An 18772-nucleotide genomic window follows, 5' to 3' on the forward strand; every position below is an offset into this window, starting at 1 on the left:
CATTTTGACATTGTGGACTCTTAAAAAACAAATCCAGTTTTTCTGGTCTTTTTGTATTCTGGACTGTATATTTTTATTTTTGCTGCCCGGCTTTATTTTTACTGTTGGAAGAACACTTGGTGTGAGGACTTTTTTCTTTGAAGTTACTGTTTTCCCCTGGGCAAAGTTATCCTGACCCCAGTAGCATGAATCAGAGTTATTTTTCCAGACGCTGCAATACGTTGCTAGTGCTTAGCAGTCTCTGAAATGTGGTCCCCTATGAAGGGGGGGGGGGGTTAAATTATTTACAAATTCCTTATGTCTTAACTTCATACCATGTGTTTTATTTCACTTTGATTTAAAAAGAAAATGTCAAACATGAGTAAGTTCATGAAAATGCTTTATTGGAAACCTAAAACAGATCAGATCTGAAGAAGATGAAGCCAAGGAAGGTTGGGAAGCCATGTGGGGCATGTTCCCAAACCAAGAAAGTAAAAGTGAGGAAGGAGCTTAGGGTAATGACAGGGAGGAATCAGTTAGTGGCAGACACTGGCTCCAGGTTTCTCAGGTCATTGCTGTAGCAAAGGAGAATCTGGGGGTTCTAGAAACAAAAGGAGATCCCCAGGATGGTTATAATACTAGAGCTCGAACACATGGCGAAGCCTGAGATGTGGGGGCCACCTAAAGAAAACCAAAACAGGAATACAGAGTTAAAGAAAGGACACTTAACAGAACAACACACAAGTTCAGCATATAATCACATTTGTCATAAATCATAATTATCATCTGCCAACCATGGCGTATAGGTTTTGCTATTTTTTACATCTACCTTGCGGGTCTGATTTAAACCATGCAGGGTAGGTACTTACAAACTGATAATGTATAAGGGCTTTAAAAGTCTGGCTCTGTCAATCTCAGCCAATTTGTCTTTGCCTGGCACTTGAAGTCCTCATATGCAGCCTGATGCTACAGATATATCTGAATGGAGCCTCTTTTGTTTTTATGGCTTCACTAAGGATATCTGCCGTATAGAAACAGGTCTTTCCTTAAAAGCAATTAATGTTTTAATTAACCATGTTTGGGGGTCGTCTGGCAGAGAGCAATCATCATTTGGATCAATGGTCTTGAAACTTATTTGGAATGCATTTTAAATTCATTTGTTAGAAATGCACTAAAGAATGCGATAACTCCCATCCTCCTGCCTCTCTCCCTTAAAATAAATAATCATAACCTGGAAATAGAAGCAAATGATTAAAAATGATTTAGTGTGGTGGGTTGGGAAAGCTGACACAAAGCTTACCTTGAGCTTCCTGACTGGTATAGGTGGGGACACCTTTGCAAAGCGCCTGAATGTGCTCTCCAAACTGGCCAACATCTGTGATTTTGTTGGGTGAGACAGAATAGGTCACAGGGGCAGGGCTGTTTCTGTGAGTCTGCACGAGAATCAGAAAGAGAATACAATGTTTACAACAAGGGTTTACTTCATGTGCTCCTGGACCAGATGATCTGCAGTTTGCTGGATTCAGCAGTTGGGTTCTGGGTAGACCTAAGACCTGGTATATTGGAGATGGGGCAATACCAAAGAGGCAGATACTCTCTAGTATTGCGAGTACAATTTTCAAGGCCATTTTCTTGGATAAAACACTTTTTACATTATTACATCGGCGGTCTGAAATTTTCCCTTCTAAAACGTGGCTAAAACTGCGGGTGCTATTCCACTACGCTTCACCAGGAGGCGCTGCCAGTTGGGGGGCAGAGGGGGGGAAACACTTTGTTTGGGTCGGGGAAGGAAAATAATCCTCGCAGATGGCATTTTTAAATCCATGCCCATTATTTTCCACAGAAAAAGCACCTGCACAAAAGGAAAGTGCAAAAATGTGTACTTTTGGCAATTTTCAAAGGGAAATATATTTATACGTACTTTCTCTTTGAAAATGGGTGCAAAGAGTGTGGGTATAAAGTACCCTTGGACTTTGCAGCAATGCAGGCAGTTTGAAAATTGCCCCATTAATTTCTCAGACTGTAGAACATTCTGTAGGCTTAGGCTGGGAGCCCATAAACATCATGCAGTTATGTATAATGAGCCACCGCATTCACTGATGCAGATAATGCACCATCTATCCAAGGGGTGGCAGGAGGCTTAGATATCTCACTCAAACATTTTCCCAAAACTTAGCTATGTGGATGTTTGAATGTCTGTTGTACTCAAGATCTGATTATGGCCAGCGCTGCTAAGGAAAGCAGCGACCACATGCAAACAAAGATCCAATCTAAGGTTTGAACTTCTCAGCCCACTCACGGCAGGTTTTACCATATATATTTCATGCTTTTATTGTGTTATTGCAAGGGATGTCATGACAAATGTATTGTAAAAATGTCAAGCATCAAAGTGCATGGAAAAAATCCTAGATATCTGTTTCAAGGGCTCAATTGCCTTTTACTTATAATATTTGTGTATTCAAAACACTGTTAAAAGTGATCTGAATAATGATGTATCAGAACAAAACACAGTTCAGAAAGTTGTCCGAAAGAAAGCTTGGGGGTAACCTGCATGGAACGGCAACTACTACCCTAAATAAACTTGTTGAGTAGACTGGATGGGCCATTTTGGTCTTTAATTGTTGTCATTTACTATTTTACTGTGTTACATGATCTTCAGATCATCAAAGAGCAAAACCAAAGACAGACACAGAAATGCTGGAAAATCATAAATAAAATGTAAAAGAATATGGAGAAATGATGTGAAAAACCACGAAGAAATGAAGGTGAAGTTTTGGAAGAACTGCTGCAATCATGGGAAAGCAGAAAAAATGGCAGATGTGAAGATTTTTCTGGTCGACCACGGTATGTGGTACATGGGGAAATATTGCTTTATGAAGTATTACTGCTTATGGATTTTATTACTTTACCTTTTCATGGGCCTCCTCACTGAGCTGAGCCAGGCTTGGGAATGCTGCCTTGTTGATTTTCCCCACAACACAGATCTTCTTGGCAAAGAGCCTGGTAGCAAAAAGACCCTTAAAACCAAAAGGGAGCATTTATTTATCTATTTATCTATTTATTTATAAATTTATTTGTTTATTTAACCATCTTATACAAATGAAGATCCCAATGTTTACATCATGACATACATAATATGAATTGACAAATACAAAGACTTAATGTGTTCATATAACATACAGTTTAAAGACAGACATATACGATCACTAAAGTTCTCAGGGACACATGCGTTGGCTAGAGTTATCGGGGATGAGCAGATATGCAGGGATGAGCTAGCATTTTTAACTCAAGGTACCGGAAGGATAAGAGGGTGGTGGAAAAGAAAAAAGTTTTCAGTTTCAGGTTTATTTATTTGGGAGGGGTTGGGAAGTGATGTGATAGCGAGGATTGAAAAGTTCTGTGGTACTGAGTTCACTAGTTAGGATCGTAATGAATTTACCCATGTTGGGGTAAGCATTGAGATCAGAAAAGTTGAAGTTGGATTATAGGCATTTTGAAATAACCATATTTTTAGGTCTCGTTTGAATTTCTTTGTTTCTGGAGTCAGTCGTAGGGCTCAGGTAGAGAGCCTACAATGGAGAACATATGGTCCCTTATTTTTAATAGATGCATATTCTGTAATGATGGCACAACTAGTAATCCTTTGTTTTGAGATCTTAATGATCTTTGAGGCTTGTATTGTTGTAATGCTACACCAACCAGACCAGTTTTGTTAGAGTGGAGGGCGGAATGTATTAATGTTAGCACCTTGTAATGGATTCGGGATTGCACAGGTAGCCAATGAAGCGCTATCAGAGATTGTGAGATGTGATCAAATTTCCTGGATCCTGTTAAGAGTCTAGCTGCGGCATTTTGTAATAGTTGTAGCTTTTTTAGAAGACAGTTAAGTACTCCAAGTAGAAGAAAGTTCCAGAAGTCGAGGTTTGAAAAAATGAGGGTTTGCAGGACCGTGAGGAAGTCTGTGTGAGTCAGCAATGGTTTCATTCTATGTAGTATGCACAGTTTAGCATAGCCTGATTTCATTAATTTATTTACATGCTTTTTCATTGATAGATTCTCGTCAATCTGTATTCCTAAGTCCTGCACTTGGTCTGAGGGTGTAATATTGAAGTTGCCCAGGTCTAGAGTCTGCGGAGTCGCTATAGGTGGGTTTCTTCTTAGCAGAATGATTTCAGTTTTTTTATGTTTAGAGTTAGTTTGAGCTAGAATAGTTCATGTTGTATAGCCTTCATGTGTGTTGTAAGATTCAGTAGTGTATTTTCAATGGAGAAGGTGCATGGTATGTAGAACTGAATGTCATCAGCGTAAAGATAGAAGGTGATTCCAAAATCAGATAGCTATTTACATAGGGGAAGCATATAGATATTAGAGTTGTAGATAGTGCTGAACCCTGGGGGACACCTGCCTCGATTGGGAAGATGTCAGACATATGGTTGCCCAGTTTAACTTGGAATGTCCTTTTTGATAGGAATGAGGTGAATGACTTTAATACATTGCTATCAATTCCGATTTTTCTAAGCTAATGGCATAGAAGGGTATAGTGATCAATGTCAAGGGCTGCTGTTAGGTCAGTTAGTACCAAAAGATTCATCATTGTTAAATCCTCTTAATATGGAGTCCATTAAGGATATGAGTAAGGTCTTGGTCGAGTGATTTTTTTCTGAATCCGAATTGGTTTGGATGTAGAATGTGATGGTCATCAAGATAGTCTTCTAGTTGTGATAAAACGGCTTTTTCAAGAATTTTAGAGAAAAAGGGCAGGTTAGAATGGAACAGCTCCCCTATGAGGAAAGACTAAAGAGGTTAGGACTTTTCAGCTTGGAGAAGAGACGGCTGAGGGGGGATATGATAGAGGTGTTTAAAATCATGAGAGGTCTAGAACGGGTAGATGTGAAGCAGTTATTTACTCTTTCGGATAATAGAAAGACTAGGGGGCATTCCATGAAGTTAGCATGTGGCATATTTAAAACTAATCGGAGAAAGTTCTTTTTTACTCAACGCACAATTAAACTCTGGAATTTGTTGCCAGAGGATGTGGTTAGTGCAGTTAGTATAGCTGTGTTTAAAAAAGGATTGGATAAGTTCTTGGAGGAGAAGTCCATTACCTGCTATTAAGTTCACTTAGAGAATAGCCACTGCCATTAGCAATGGTTACATGGAATAGACTTAGTTTTTGGGTACTTGCCAGGTTCTTATGGCCTGGATTGGCCACTGTTGGAAACAGGATTCTGGGCTTGATGGACCCTTGGTCTGAGCCAATATAGCATGTTCTTATGATAATTTTCCCAATTGTCAGAACTGTTGGATTTATTTTTTAGGATAGGTTTTATCACTGCTTGTTTCACCCTGTCTGGAACTAGACCTTCAAAGAGAGATTGACTGATTGATAAAGGATATGATTGTTGGGATAATAGTATTTGTTTTAAGGAGCTAGCTGGAATGGGGTCAAGAGGGTGATTTGCGGGTTTTATTTTAGAAATGATTTGTGTGATTTGTAGTTTAGAGACCTTGCCAAAAGTGGTCCATGTTTTTCTTCTTGTTCTCTGGTTGGTGGGCAGGCAGGGAATTGAGCTTTTCATCTGGTTATTTTTTTTTTTTTTAATAAATAATTGGCAGTTGTAGCTTGAAATAGAGGAGGATGGGTCCTTGATTAACGACTTTGAAGAGTAATTTAGAGTTAAAAATTACTCCGTGGATCGGTTTAGTGTAGTGTTATTTCTTTGCTTTGTTAATTGAAACCCAGTATCAAGAAAATAGTGATTTGTATTTTCCAAGTCTGGCTTTTCTGCCAGTGTTTCTCAGATTTGCTCAATAATTGTTTAGAGTGTCGTAGTTTTTCATTGTACCAAGGTTTCCTATGTTTGGAGGAGCATTGTTCGGGTTGCATTGTTTTTATTTGGTTTGGGCTTAGGTTCTATTTCATTTTAAATCTTATGTATTCTGCATTACTTCACAGTAATAGAAGATGTTGCTGCCCTGTGTGAAAAATTACTGTGCTGCCCCCCCCCCCCCCAATTCATTCAGTGCCTGCCCCAGGCCTATCAAATAAAAACCAGCTCTGTCCTACAATCTATATTTTTAAAAATTGACAAGCCCCCACCCCACCCAGAACCCATGGATAAGGAAGTGTATTAGAGTGGAACCAGGCTGCTGGCACTAACCTTTAAAAAGGAGATAGAGCAGCTTTTAAACTAGAACAAGGGGGAAAGCCGGCAGTCACTCAGCAGTGCATGGTTCCGAGGATTGTATCCTTGAAGGATACTAATGAAACAGGAGAGTTAGGGCATCCCAACAGAGAGGGTCCAATAAAATCAAACAAAGTCCATGTGCCTATATGTAAAAAATCACCGAAGCTAATGATTTCCGAATTATCCCTAACAACTGAAAAGCAGGTTGTTAATACAAACAAAAAACACACTTCAAAATGTCTGTATGCCAATGCCAGAAGTCTAAGAAGTAAGATGGGAGTTAGAGTGTATAGCAGCAAATGATGAGATTGACATAATTGGCATCTCAAAGACCTGGTGAAGGAGGATAACCAATAGGACAGTGCTATATCAGGGTACAAATTATATCGCAATGATAGGGAGGATCAACTTGGTGGGGGTGTGACACTTTATGTCCGGGAGGGTATAGAGTCAACAGGATAAAGATCATACAAGAGACTAAATGCTCAGTAAAATCTATATGGGTAGAAATCCCATATGAGATGCGTAACATCTACAGCTCTAACATTAAATTTTCAAAAGGGAAACTTTGATAAAATGAGGAAAATAGAAAAAAACTGAAAGATGCAGCTGCAAAGGTTAAAGTGTTCAACAGGCATGGACATTGTTTAAAAATACAACCTTAGTTATGCAGGCCAGATGTATTCCACGCATTAAGAAATGCATGGAAAGGAAGGCAAATCGATTGCCGACATGGTTAAAAGGTAAGGTGAAAGAAGCTATTTAAGCCAAGAAAAATCTTCAAAAATTGAAGAAGGATCCATCTGAAGAAAATAGGAAAAAGTATAAGCATTGTCAAGTTAAGTGTAAAACATTGATGAGCCAGGTGAAGAAAGAATTTAAAATGAAGATGGCCGTAGAGGCAAAAATTCATAATAAAAACTTTTTAAAATATATCAGAAGCAAGAAATCTGTGAGGGAGTCGGTTGGACTATTAGATGACCAAGGGGTTAAAGGGGCTCTTAGGGAACATAAGGCCATTGCAGAAAGACTAAATGAATTCTTTGCTTCTGTGTTTACTAATGAGGATGTTGGGGAGATACCAGTTCCAGAGATGGTTTTCAAGGGTGATGACAGATGAACTGAATTAAATCACTGTGAACCTGGAAGATGTAGTAAGCCAGATTGACAAACTAAAGAGTAGCAAATCACCTGGACCAGATGGTATGCATCCCAGGGTTCTGAAGGAACTAAAAAATGAAATTTCAGATCTATTAGTTAAAATTTGTAATCTATCATTAAAATCATTCATTGTACCTGAAGACTGGAGGGTGGCCAATGTAACCCCAATATTTAAAAAAGAGTTCCGGGGTGATCCAGGAAACTATAGACCAGTGAGCCTGACTTTGGTTCTGGGAAAAATAGTGGAAATTATTCTAAAGATCAAAATCACAAAGCATATAGAAAGACATGATTTAATGGAAAACAGCCAACATGGATTTAGCCAAGGGAAGTCTTGCCTCACAAATCTTTTTTTTTTTGAAGGGGTTAATAAATATGTGGATAAAGGTAAACCAGTAGATGTAGTGTTTTTGGATTTTCAGAAGGTGTTTGACAAAGTCCCTCATGAGAGGCTTCTAAGAACACTAAAAAGTCATGGGATAGGAGGCAATGTCCTTTTGTGGCTTACAAACTGGTTAAAAGACAGGAAACAGAATAGGATTAAATGGTCAATTTTCTCAGTGGAGTGCGTCAGAGATCTGCATTTGGACTGGTGGAGTGCGTCAGAGATCTGCATTTGGACTGGTGGTTTTTAATATATTTATAAATGACCTGGAAAGGAATACAATGAGTGAGGTTATCAAATTTGCAGATGATACAAAAGTATTCAGAGTAGTTAAATCACAAGCGGATTGTGATACATTACAGGAGGACCTTGCAAGACTGGAAGATTGGGCAAGCAAATGGCAGATGAAATTTAATGTGGACAAGCGCAAGGTGTTGCATATAGGAAAAAATAACCCATGCAGAAGTTACTCAATGTTAGATTCCATATTAGGAGCTACCGTACCACCCAGGAAAAAGATCTAGGCATCATAGTAGATAATATATTGAAATCGTCAGCTCAGTGCTGCAGCAGTCAAAAAAGCAAACAGAATGTTAGGAATTATTAGGAAGGGAATGATGGTGAATAAAATGGAAAATGTCATAATGCCTCTGTATCACTCCATGGTGAGACCGCACCTTGAGTAATATGTACAGTTCTGGTCACCGCATCTCAGAAAAGATATAGTTGCGATGGAGAAGCTATAGAGAAGGGTGACCAAAATGATAAAGGGGATGGAACAGCTCCCCTATGAGGAAAGGCTAAAGAGGGTAGGGCAATTCAGCTTGGAGAAGACACGGCTGACAGGGGATATGATTGAAGTCTTTAAATACATGAGAGGTCTAGAGCGACTAGATGTAAATCGGTTATTTACACTTTCAGATAATAGAAGGACTAGAGGGCACTCCATGAAGTTAGCAAGTAGCATATTTAAAACTAATGGGAGAACATTCTTTTTCACTCAACGCACAATTAAGCTCTGGAATTTGTTGCCAAAGGATGTGGTTAGTGCAGTTAGTAGAGCTGGGTTTAAAAAAGGTTTGGATAAGTTCTTGGAGGAGAAGTCCATTAACTGCTATTAATCAAATTGACTTAGGGAATGGCCTCTGCTATTACTAGCATCAGTAGCATGGGATCTTCTTAGTATTTAGGTGCTTGCCAGGTTCTTGTGGCCTGGTTTGGCCTCTGTTGGAAACAGGATGCTGGGTTTGATGGACCCTTGCTCTGACCCAGTTTGGCAATTTCTTATGTTCTTATGTATTAGGTACCCTAGGCAAACCTTACAGCCTTGCACACCCGCCACCTGCCAATCCCCTCACACACACACACACTCCCATACCCTTTTCAGACACACACAAATTATGCATTTATAACAAATTTAACAAGAAAAAGAATATTCAAAATTAGAGTCTTCTGAGGAAAAATATCACTTACAATATGCATATTATATTTACATGCACTCCTGTAGTGCCAACCAGAAAACTATGCAAAAAAGACACTTGGAGCTCCTATGGAATTAGACTTTTGTAATGCGTGCTGGATGTGGGCTTGGCCCTCAGAAAGCCATGAATAAACGGAATTACCATTACAATATACAGGCCGATACAGAATGGTAGGGGTGTGCATTCGTTTTCGACCTATTGTGAATCCGCAACGTATATGCCATATTCGTTGTATTCTTGGGGGTTCTGAAACATATGGCGAGCCCCCACAAATACAATGGATCGCCAACGAAAAGGCCCCCCACCCTCCTGACCCCCTCAAGACTTGCCAAAAGTACCTGGTTGTCCATCGGGGTTCCTGGAGTGATCTGCACTCGGGCTGTCGGCTGCCGGTATTCAAAATGGCGCCGATAGCCTCTGTGACATAGTAAGGGCAAAGGCTATCGGCGCCATTTTGAATACTGGCAGCCATTGGTCGGTTGCTCCTACCATGTGACAGGGGCCGACCAATGGTGCCGGTAGCCCCTGTGACATAGTAAGAGCAAAGGCTATCGGCTCCATTTTGAATACTGGCAGCCATTGGTCAGTTGCTCCTACCATGTGACAGGGGCCGACCAATGGCGCCGGTAGCCGCTGTGACATAGTAAGGGCAAAGGCTATCGGCGCCATTTTGAATACTGGCAGCCGACAACCCGAGTGCAGGAGATTGCTCCAAGACCCCCGCTGGACCACCAGGGACTTTTGGCAAGTCTTGGGGGGGACTCATGACCCCCCCCCCAAGACAGCAGGGGTCCTGGAGCGATCTCCTGCACTCGGGTTGTCGGCTGCCAGTATTCAAAATGGCGCCGATAGCCTTTGCCCTTACTATGTCACAGGGGCTATCAGCGCCATTTTGAATACCGGCAGCCGACAGCCCGAGTGCAGGAGATCGCTCCAGGAAACTTGCTGGACCACCAGGTACTTTTGGCAAGTCTTGGGGGGAGGGGGGGTTGTAGATAAATAACTTTAAAGGGTTGGGATGGGGTTTTTGGGGGGGAACGAATGTATTTTTGACATATGAACGAATCGGGGGCCCACGAGAATGGATGCAACGGATTTGGGCCCTTATGAATTTGAATCCCGAATGGGACGAATTCGTCCCTGCTGCACATCCCTGCAGAATTTTGTGCTCAGCCGAGTGCGTTTAGACCCCGTTTGGCTGCGCGTTTTTGACACGCTATTATTATCTCTTATACTGTAGCAATATTGTAGGCATACTTAATAGCAATATTAAGACGGAGGCCCCAAAAATTAAAAAAACAAAACAAAACTTATTTTAAAAAAAAAAAATCTTCCCCCGGCCTGCAGGTTGGAAAATGGACGCTCAACTTTGCCGGCGTCCGTTTCCGAACCCGTGGCTGTCAGTGGGTTTGACAACCGACGCCACTCGGTTGTCGGACTCGCTCACAGCTGCCGCTTCCATCAATAAGGAGGCGCTAGGGACGTGCTAGTGTCTCTAGCGCCTCCATATTAGCGCGGGCCCTAATTTAAATAAAGAATTGCGCGCCCAAGAGAGGTGCCTGGGCACGTGTTGGGAAAGCGGGCGCTCGCCTCGGTGCGCCGGCTCTCCCGCGGACTTTATTGAATGAGCCTGATAATAAATCTCCCATACCAAAATAAACCTAACAACAACCTTATCTATGAAAAGGCAACGCTGCACATATTATACCAGGCCCTAGAATATCAATAAAAACTCTTATTAGGAAATAGATCCCTTCACAGAAATAGAGATCCCTTCACAGAAATTACAAGCTAGCAAAATACCTCACCTCGGTCACATATGCAGAACACAGAGACCCTGACCAAATATAGAATAAAGAGATCATAAAGTATAAACAGAAATGTGCTGAGAAGAACTGAACTGGAACCCACAACAAGCCAGCCTCTATATGCAGAGCAACAATGGAAAAATAGAAACATTACCATTCTTCATAAAACACTAAATAATAAAATCAAGAAATATAAAACATTAATCATAATAGTAAAGTCATATTCATAAAAAGAATATTTCAAACCAGTTAATGAATAGAATATCGAATATTTCCCAAACACCAATAAAATATTTCAAAAATCTGCTGAATAAAAAAATCTAATTAAAAATGTTCTATTCCCCTCCAAAAAAATAAATATTTCAAAAGAACAGAATCATCAAATTATACCCAATAACTATAACTAATAAGGATTTCAAAATCTGCTCTTCATACCTGGGATCTGAATCCAGTCACCCTGGGATTGTCATGTACTGGGGGAGGTAGGGCCGCCCAAATTTTATCTTCTCTCACACACATACACAATAACACATTCATTCTCTCACACACTCCCTCTCTCTAACATACACAAGCTGCCTCTCCCTCATACTCAGAGATATTTTATGTGTATATGCGACACACAGGCTCTCACTGGCACAAAACATACACAAACACATAAGTTCTCACACAGACACATTCACAGGCATACAGGTTCTCACACAGACACACATAGACATACACACACACACACACACATACAGGATCTCACACAGACACATACAAATGCACACACAAACAGGCTCTCAGACACACACAGGCTCTCACTCATTCACTCATACATATAAGTTCAGTCTCCTGTTATCATCAGGCCATGGTGGAATGAACTCAAGCAAGGTCCCACGGGCTTCCTGTCTTTTTGTTTTCGGGCTGTGGCGGGATAAAGTTCACTAGGGCCCTGCGGGCCTCCTACTGTCTTTGGGCCATGGTGGGATGAGCTCCACCACGGCCCTGCAGACCTCCTGCTATCTTTGGGCCATACAGCCCACCGATCTTCCTGCTTGGTGGGGGGAGGGCGCGGAAGCTGTGCACGGGCATGCACACACGCATGCCCATACACGGAAGATGAGCCTCTCCTTCGGTCATTGGCGCTCTTTCCTTCTTCAGCCACCAGCTGATTAGGCTCCAGCGGCGGCTCGCAGCCTCTCCTGCTGCTGTCAGCCCTCCGCCTCCCAGAGCGACTGGACGGTATGCACACCCAGTCGCGCCAGGCCTGTTTGCAAGCTACAGAACATGGCTTGTTTTTCTGTTTCACTGATTCCTTGCAGATGACAATATTAAAATGATCAATGTGCTAGCCACTTGAACTATATCCAGCCCATTCTGTTTATTGGAGATGACACTTTTGTTTGTATCCTGGTTGCTGGTATTGTAGCCTAACTGTTACGGCAGAGATCTGTGAAACCAAGATCCAGTTCAACCTACACCTCTTACTATGGGACAGTCAACAAATCATTTATCCTCCCTGTCCACAAAGTTCGATTGCAATATGGGAGTAGCAACCTCAAAACAGAGAGTCTGATGTTCATCACTATTTAGCCGTATATCCAGTGGGCAGACAATGGGCAGAACTACTTAGCTGCATAACTTATCCAGATAAATGGGGATATTCAGATTTATCAAGTTAAGTTATTCGGATGTTAGACTTGCCATATAGCAGGTCTAACTTAGCAAGTTATAACTTATCCGGCTAAGGAGTGCTTTTTGACAGGATATTCAGCAGCATAGCTGTGCTGCTGAATATCCCTTGTAAGTTAGCTGGATAAGTCTCATCTGTCAAATCAGTAGAACTAGGGGTCATGAAATGAAACTCCAAGGAGGACGAGTCAGAACCAACATCAGAAAATATTTCTTCATGGTGGATGCCTGAGCTGCCCTTCCGGAGGAGGTGGTAAAGATGAAAACTGTGAAAGAATTCAAAAGGGCATGAGATAAACCCCGTGGATCCCTAAAGCCTAGAGGATGGAAATGAAGAAAAGAGTGCATGGGGGTAACTTGCAGGTGTGGCAGTTATTACCCTTAACCAACAAGCCTTCATACTCTTGATGGAACTCCATCATGTCTCTCTGCTTCAATGATGAGAGGGGGAAAGGGGAATTAGATTTGAACAGCAACCAACAAGGGCCCTGACCTTTACGGTCTGGGGAAACAAGTATGGGGGTAACTTGCTGATGCGGCGGTTACTACCCTTAACCAATAAGCCTGATTCTTTGATGTAACTCCAACATTGCTCTCTGCTTCAATGGCAAGAGATAACGGGGAATTGGACTCAAACAGCCACCAATGAGGGCCCTGACTTTTATGGTTTGGGAAACTGATAAGCATGGGGATAACCTTCATGGCGCAGCAGATACTACCATAAGCTTGCTGGGCAGACTGGATGGGCCATTTGGTCTTTTTCTGCCATCATTTCTGTTTCTATTTTTCTATGCAATTTACATAGATGTTCAGAATTGAATACGTTTAATTAATCTTATGTACTGCTTGGATAGGTTATTGTAATTAAAGAAATAGTAATTGCTATTGTATGTCATGTAGTTATTTTTATTGTATTTTTTAATACATTTGATTTATAGTTTTTACTAATTTTGTTTTATCTGAATATTGCTTTGTTAACTTCACCTATTTAATTTTGCATTACTTTTTATATTTGTAATTAATTGTGATTAATCAAGTAATAATAAACATACTCAGCAGACAAAACTTTCTATCTCTTTGTTGATGCCTTAACTAAAAAATCTCTGGAAAACAAAAGGTGAAAATGAACAGATTTTTTTAGCATATTTTTGTTTCTCACTCTGTTGTAGTCGCAGATGGAGTTCCAGGAGTCCCAGCCATTGTAGTTGTTAATGTTGGCAATGTTGTTATGGTTGTCAATATTCACTGTCTGATGGACATCACCGCCAACGTTACCCTGGTTGTTGATGTTAACCTCCTGAAGAGAACAAAATTGGGAAACTGGGAAGCCTCATCCATTTTATTTTTTCATTATGCAATATGGAACACAATTAAGAAACAGACAACAGAGGGCTGACATGGAAGTGGCAGGGGTTGACATGGTAGTGGCAGCCATTTTCTTTTCTTCTCTATGCCTGACAGCACTGCTTCTGCAGTGCTCGCAGGCCCTGCATGCCACCAATGGACAACAGAAGCATTCCCTGTTGCACCATAACAACTGCAGAAGTAGTGCAGTCAGGCATAGAGAGGAAAAGAAAATGGCTGCCACTACCATGTCAAACCCTGCCAACCACAGAGCAGCATTATGGGATCCTCTGAGAGGAGAAATCCCTCCAGTCCTCAGCCTGGCCTGGCAAGAATCACTTATTAGGATGGGTAGAATCAGGCTACTAATAAAGAAATTCAAGAGAAGAAAGAGACTAACTCGTTAATGTAAACCGGATTTGGAAATATCTAAATATATACAATTAAACTGCAGTTATGTTTGGTCTCTAAGGAAATTGAGACATACCTACTGGATCTTATATGGTATCTGAGAATGAAAATGTTGTGCAGAATTATGAAGTCTGAAATCCTAGTTCCAGTCCTTTACCTACCTCTAACTTGCTAATAGGAATGGAAAATAAATTTTGTTTGGTTATATGTTTGAGTGGGCGAAGGAGAAGGGAAAGGAGGGGTTATTCAGATTTCAGTTTGCTCAATGTTTATTTCTGTTTGGTTTGTTTGTTGAACTAAAATAAATATTAAGGTAAACCCTCCCCCCCCCCCCACCCAAAAGAAAAGGACCAAAAGAAACAGTCCCCTCATTTCCTGGACCACGCTGACCCCATCCACAGGGTCTTCCAATGCAAAAAGGAGAAGGAACCCCTCGTCACTCCTGCCCCGCCAGCTCCAAGTTTGAAAACGGTACAGGATAGTCCTGAGGACAGCAGCATTTTGTTTTATGGCTGTACAGCACAAAATGGCGCCAGTTTCAGGGCTGCCTACTGCCATTTTTTAAATGGGAACAGGTGCGGCAGAAGCAACTGGGAATTGCTTCTTCCCCTTTCTGCAACAGAGACCTCAAAGGGGGAATAAGAATGGTCTGGGGGGGGGGGGATTAGGGGAAAATGGGGGAGGAAGAAATTTCATGGCTGATAGATTTTTTTTTATTGACTTTCAGGTTTTTTTTTTCTATTGACTTTCTCAAATAAAAGTTGAATAAAAATAAATGTGGGGGGGGGGGGCAGGTTGTCATTTCATTTTTAAATGAAATGAAATTAAAGTGTTTTATCGTGTTTTTCATTTCATTTAAAAATGAATGCACACCCCCCTACTTGCTGTGGCTTAGGCCTTTTTTACTAAGTGGTCAGTATTCAAAGGGTTTGAGTTGCCTGGACAAAACCCCAAATTTTAAATATCTCCCTCCACTGTCCAGCTAAATTTAGCTCAGATAACTCATTACTCATTGAAATTTAGCTGGATAAAAAGAGGGAGTGGTGCAGGGATTTGGGGGGCATGGATACACTTTAACCAATGAGTGCTGATATTCAGCGCTACCAGCTAAAGTTACCCAGTAAGTCTGGTCCAAAAAATACCCGGCATCCAGACAACTTTATCTCGGTATATTCACCGGATTACTTATTCAAGCTAGCATGTTGCACTGAATATCCAGATAGCTTTTCTGCTTATTGGCTCATTGAATATTGTCATATCAAATGGAAGAAGCCTCTAAGCATTGAAGGCTCGGAGTTACTTAACCTCTCTGAGGCCAATAGTCATAAAAACCAACAGCTAACTTATCCGGCTACAGATAGCATCCTGCCGAATATCCCTGAGTAAAGTTAATTTTGAAACCTAACTGCTTAGATTTGAATCTTGCTGATTAGGTTACAAAGTTATCCGGCTATGTATACCCAGACAACTTTAATTTAATTGGTGATATTCAAAGAATATCACTGGTTAATCAGGGTTAACGGGGGGAGGGGGGGGCTAAACCCACTTCCAAGCCGGCCTTGGAGCCCAATTTCCCACTTCCCACTCCAATCAAAGCACCCCCGAGCCACTCAAAATGAGTGTTAAAATTGTGGCTCTCTAGGCCTGAAAAGCTTTCCTCCCCCTCCCCAAAGTTATACAAAGAAATAATGTAAGGGCTGGGGCATCCAGCATTGCTCTGATGGCAAAAGCAACTCTGGACACACAGGGAGCTGGATGCAAGATCTGAGCTCCTGGTTGCCCTTAAAGGTTTGAGAAGGACTTGGTGGGGGTGGGATGGGAGGGGTTAGGTGCCTGAATGCAGCAGTCCTTACATTATTATTATTTTTTATAAACTTTGGAGATGGAAGGAACGTCTTACAATTAAGACATTAATAAAAACGTAGATTCGTAGATTGAAAACATTGTCATTTATAGGTTACTGCTATACTTTCTTCTACAAATATTTTCCTGGATTAAGAGTTCTTGAATCCACTTACGTCATTTGCAAGGGATGGGGTTAAAAAGATTCCCAGAAGAGCCGCAGTCACAATCTGAAAGATAATAGGGAAGATAAACAGTACGTATATGAATTTCTGGAGGAGAAGTCCGTAAACTGCTGTTAATCAAGTTGACTTAGGGAATAGCCATTCCTATTATTGGCATCAGTAGCATGGGATCTACTTAATGTTTGGGTACTTGCCAGGCACTTGTAGTCTGGATTGGCCACTGTTGGAAACAGGATGCTGGGTTTGATGGACCTTTGGTCTCACCCAGTATGGCATGTTCTTATGTTCTTAAATTCATGCTACCCATCATATCCTGCACTCTAGAATGGGCTGTGACAGCTTCTTCCCCAACCCTACGTTTAGTGATGAAAGGCTGACATCATTTCCTTTTTCAGGAAGAAGCCCTCTTCTTCATTAACAAAAGAAAATATTAACCACTTGTCTTTTTCTTTCATTCTTCCTCTGAAACCCTGCAATAGGAGAATAGAGACATCTCCTATCTAGGTTGCCATTTGGTTCCATGTCAAAAGGAACTAGCTAATTCAGTCCTGATTTTAGGCTATTGCATAGAGCCAGGTGACAACCTTAGCCCCAACCTCTCACCCCCTTCAAAAATAATAATTCTTATCTATAAACATTTAATTTGGCAAGTAGGCATCAGGAGTGACAACAGAAATTTTTTCAGTGGGGGGCATAACAAAAAAATAGTGATGTACAAAAACAAAATTGTAGAAATAGTTACAAAAACAATTAATCATTAAAATCCAGGAAAGGAGGGAAAGCAAATGACCCCTGCGTCCACCTCTCTGACTCCCTTTATGGATATCCAATGTAGATAATGAGTGCTAGGATTATTATTTATAAGTTATCAGGTTGCCCAGGGCTCTATTTGCAAAAGGTTTTTCCGTTCGTAGACAGAATAACGGAAACCTGTGTAAAGGCTGAGCCCATGTTGATGACTCTGGGAAATCAAGGTCAGTGATCCTTGAGGGGTCTTATTCCAGGTCAGCCCAGAAAGGCAACATGTGGAAGAGTACCTCAGCCATTCAAGGTTTTGTGATCATCTGTACTTAGAAAAATATAGGAAAAAAGTGTTGGTCCAGACAACAGAGTTGAAAGACCATTGAGAAATGTGTTCTGTTCATTCCCAGTGTCACTGAGAATTCACAACACAAGTAATTCACTACAAGTAAATTATGTTACTGTAAAGATCAAACTAAGACATTCAGTCAAATATTTTCTATGAAGGAGAAAGACTATTTTCAGCTATAAGCTTTAGCTCAAGTTAATACTTACAAAGGTCTTCATTTTGTCTTTCTGGAGTGAGGAGCCAAGATAGAAGAACAGGCTTACTTATATACTCATGAACTGCTACTTATATGTTGTCTGCATTTCCTAATCACTAGGAACAAGTAAACAAAAATGTAACGTACATGGTATTTATTGGAATGAATCCATATCTCACTTATGTGTCAGTGCATGGAGATATATTTTATCAGGGAGTTCAGTAGGGTTCTTTGTGAAATGGGTTGAAGTTGCTGAACAGATAGGGCATGGGTAATATGTCATGATAGGAGGGCCAGCTCCACTAAACCACTCCAGATGGTTCTTAACGCTACAGCAAGAATTCTCACAAACACCAAAAAAAGGGATCATATCACCCCCATCCTCCAGCACCTGCATTGGTTACCGATTAAACACAGGATTCACTTTAAAAGCATCATGATGATACACAAGGCCTTATATAACATCTCTCCTCTCAATTTAACTTTTCAACTACAGCTACACACTTCCAAAAGACCGACGAGAAATGCTTATAAGAACATGCTTGTAACCCAGCCGGCGAAAACCTCCCTGAGGAAACGAGCTCTATCCACTGCGGGTCCCACACTCTGGAACTCGCTCCCACCGGATCTTCGTATAGAACCTTGCCACACTACGTTCAAAAAGAAGCTAAAGACCTGGCTTTTCGCACAAGCATTCCCGGACATCTAAGAGTCGAAAGAATACAAGCTCTGTATTCTACCAAAGGATAGACTTTGAACCACCTCCCCCTGTACATAGGTTTGTACATAGTTTCCCCAGCAGCATTATCAAAACAAATTGGACATGCTAAACACATGTCGTTTCTATAGTTACTTCCTATAATCCCTGTTATGCCCACCTCTTTATCTGTTACCTGTTTGAAGTGTTTTTCTTGTTTTTCTCGTTTCAATGTAAATCGCCCTGCGAGGCGTTAGTTTCATTTCCTTGTAAACCGAGGTGATATGTATTTTATACAGGAACCCCGGTATATAAAAACTAATAAATAAAT

The 18772-nt window shown here is 41.0% G+C and overlaps 1 protein-coding gene across 1 annotated transcript; it reads right to left on the reverse strand.

Moving 5' to 3' along the window:
* Positions 1-362: 362 nt before the first annotated feature.
* On the reverse strand, positions 363-17850 carry LOC115091618 (gastrokine-1-like). The gene is made up of 6 exons (XM_029601787.1): positions 17755-17850; positions 16450-16503; positions 13836-13973; positions 2889-2996; positions 1280-1412; positions 363-660 (listed from the first exon to the last, which is right to left on the reverse strand). The coding sequence occupies exons 1-6, from the start codon at positions 17764-17766 to the stop codon at positions 581-583; spliced, it is 525 nt and encodes a 174-aa protein (XP_029457647.1). The 5' UTR covers positions 17767-17850; the 3' UTR covers positions 363-580.
* Positions 17851-18772: the final 922 nt, after the last annotated feature.

This window comes from Rhinatrema bivittatum, chromosome 5, assembly GCF_901001135.1.
Source record: "Rhinatrema bivittatum chromosome 5, aRhiBiv1.1, whole genome shotgun sequence".
In the NCBI taxonomy this organism is placed as follows: domain Eukaryota; kingdom Metazoa; phylum Chordata; class Amphibia; order Gymnophiona; family Rhinatrematidae; genus Rhinatrema; species Rhinatrema bivittatum.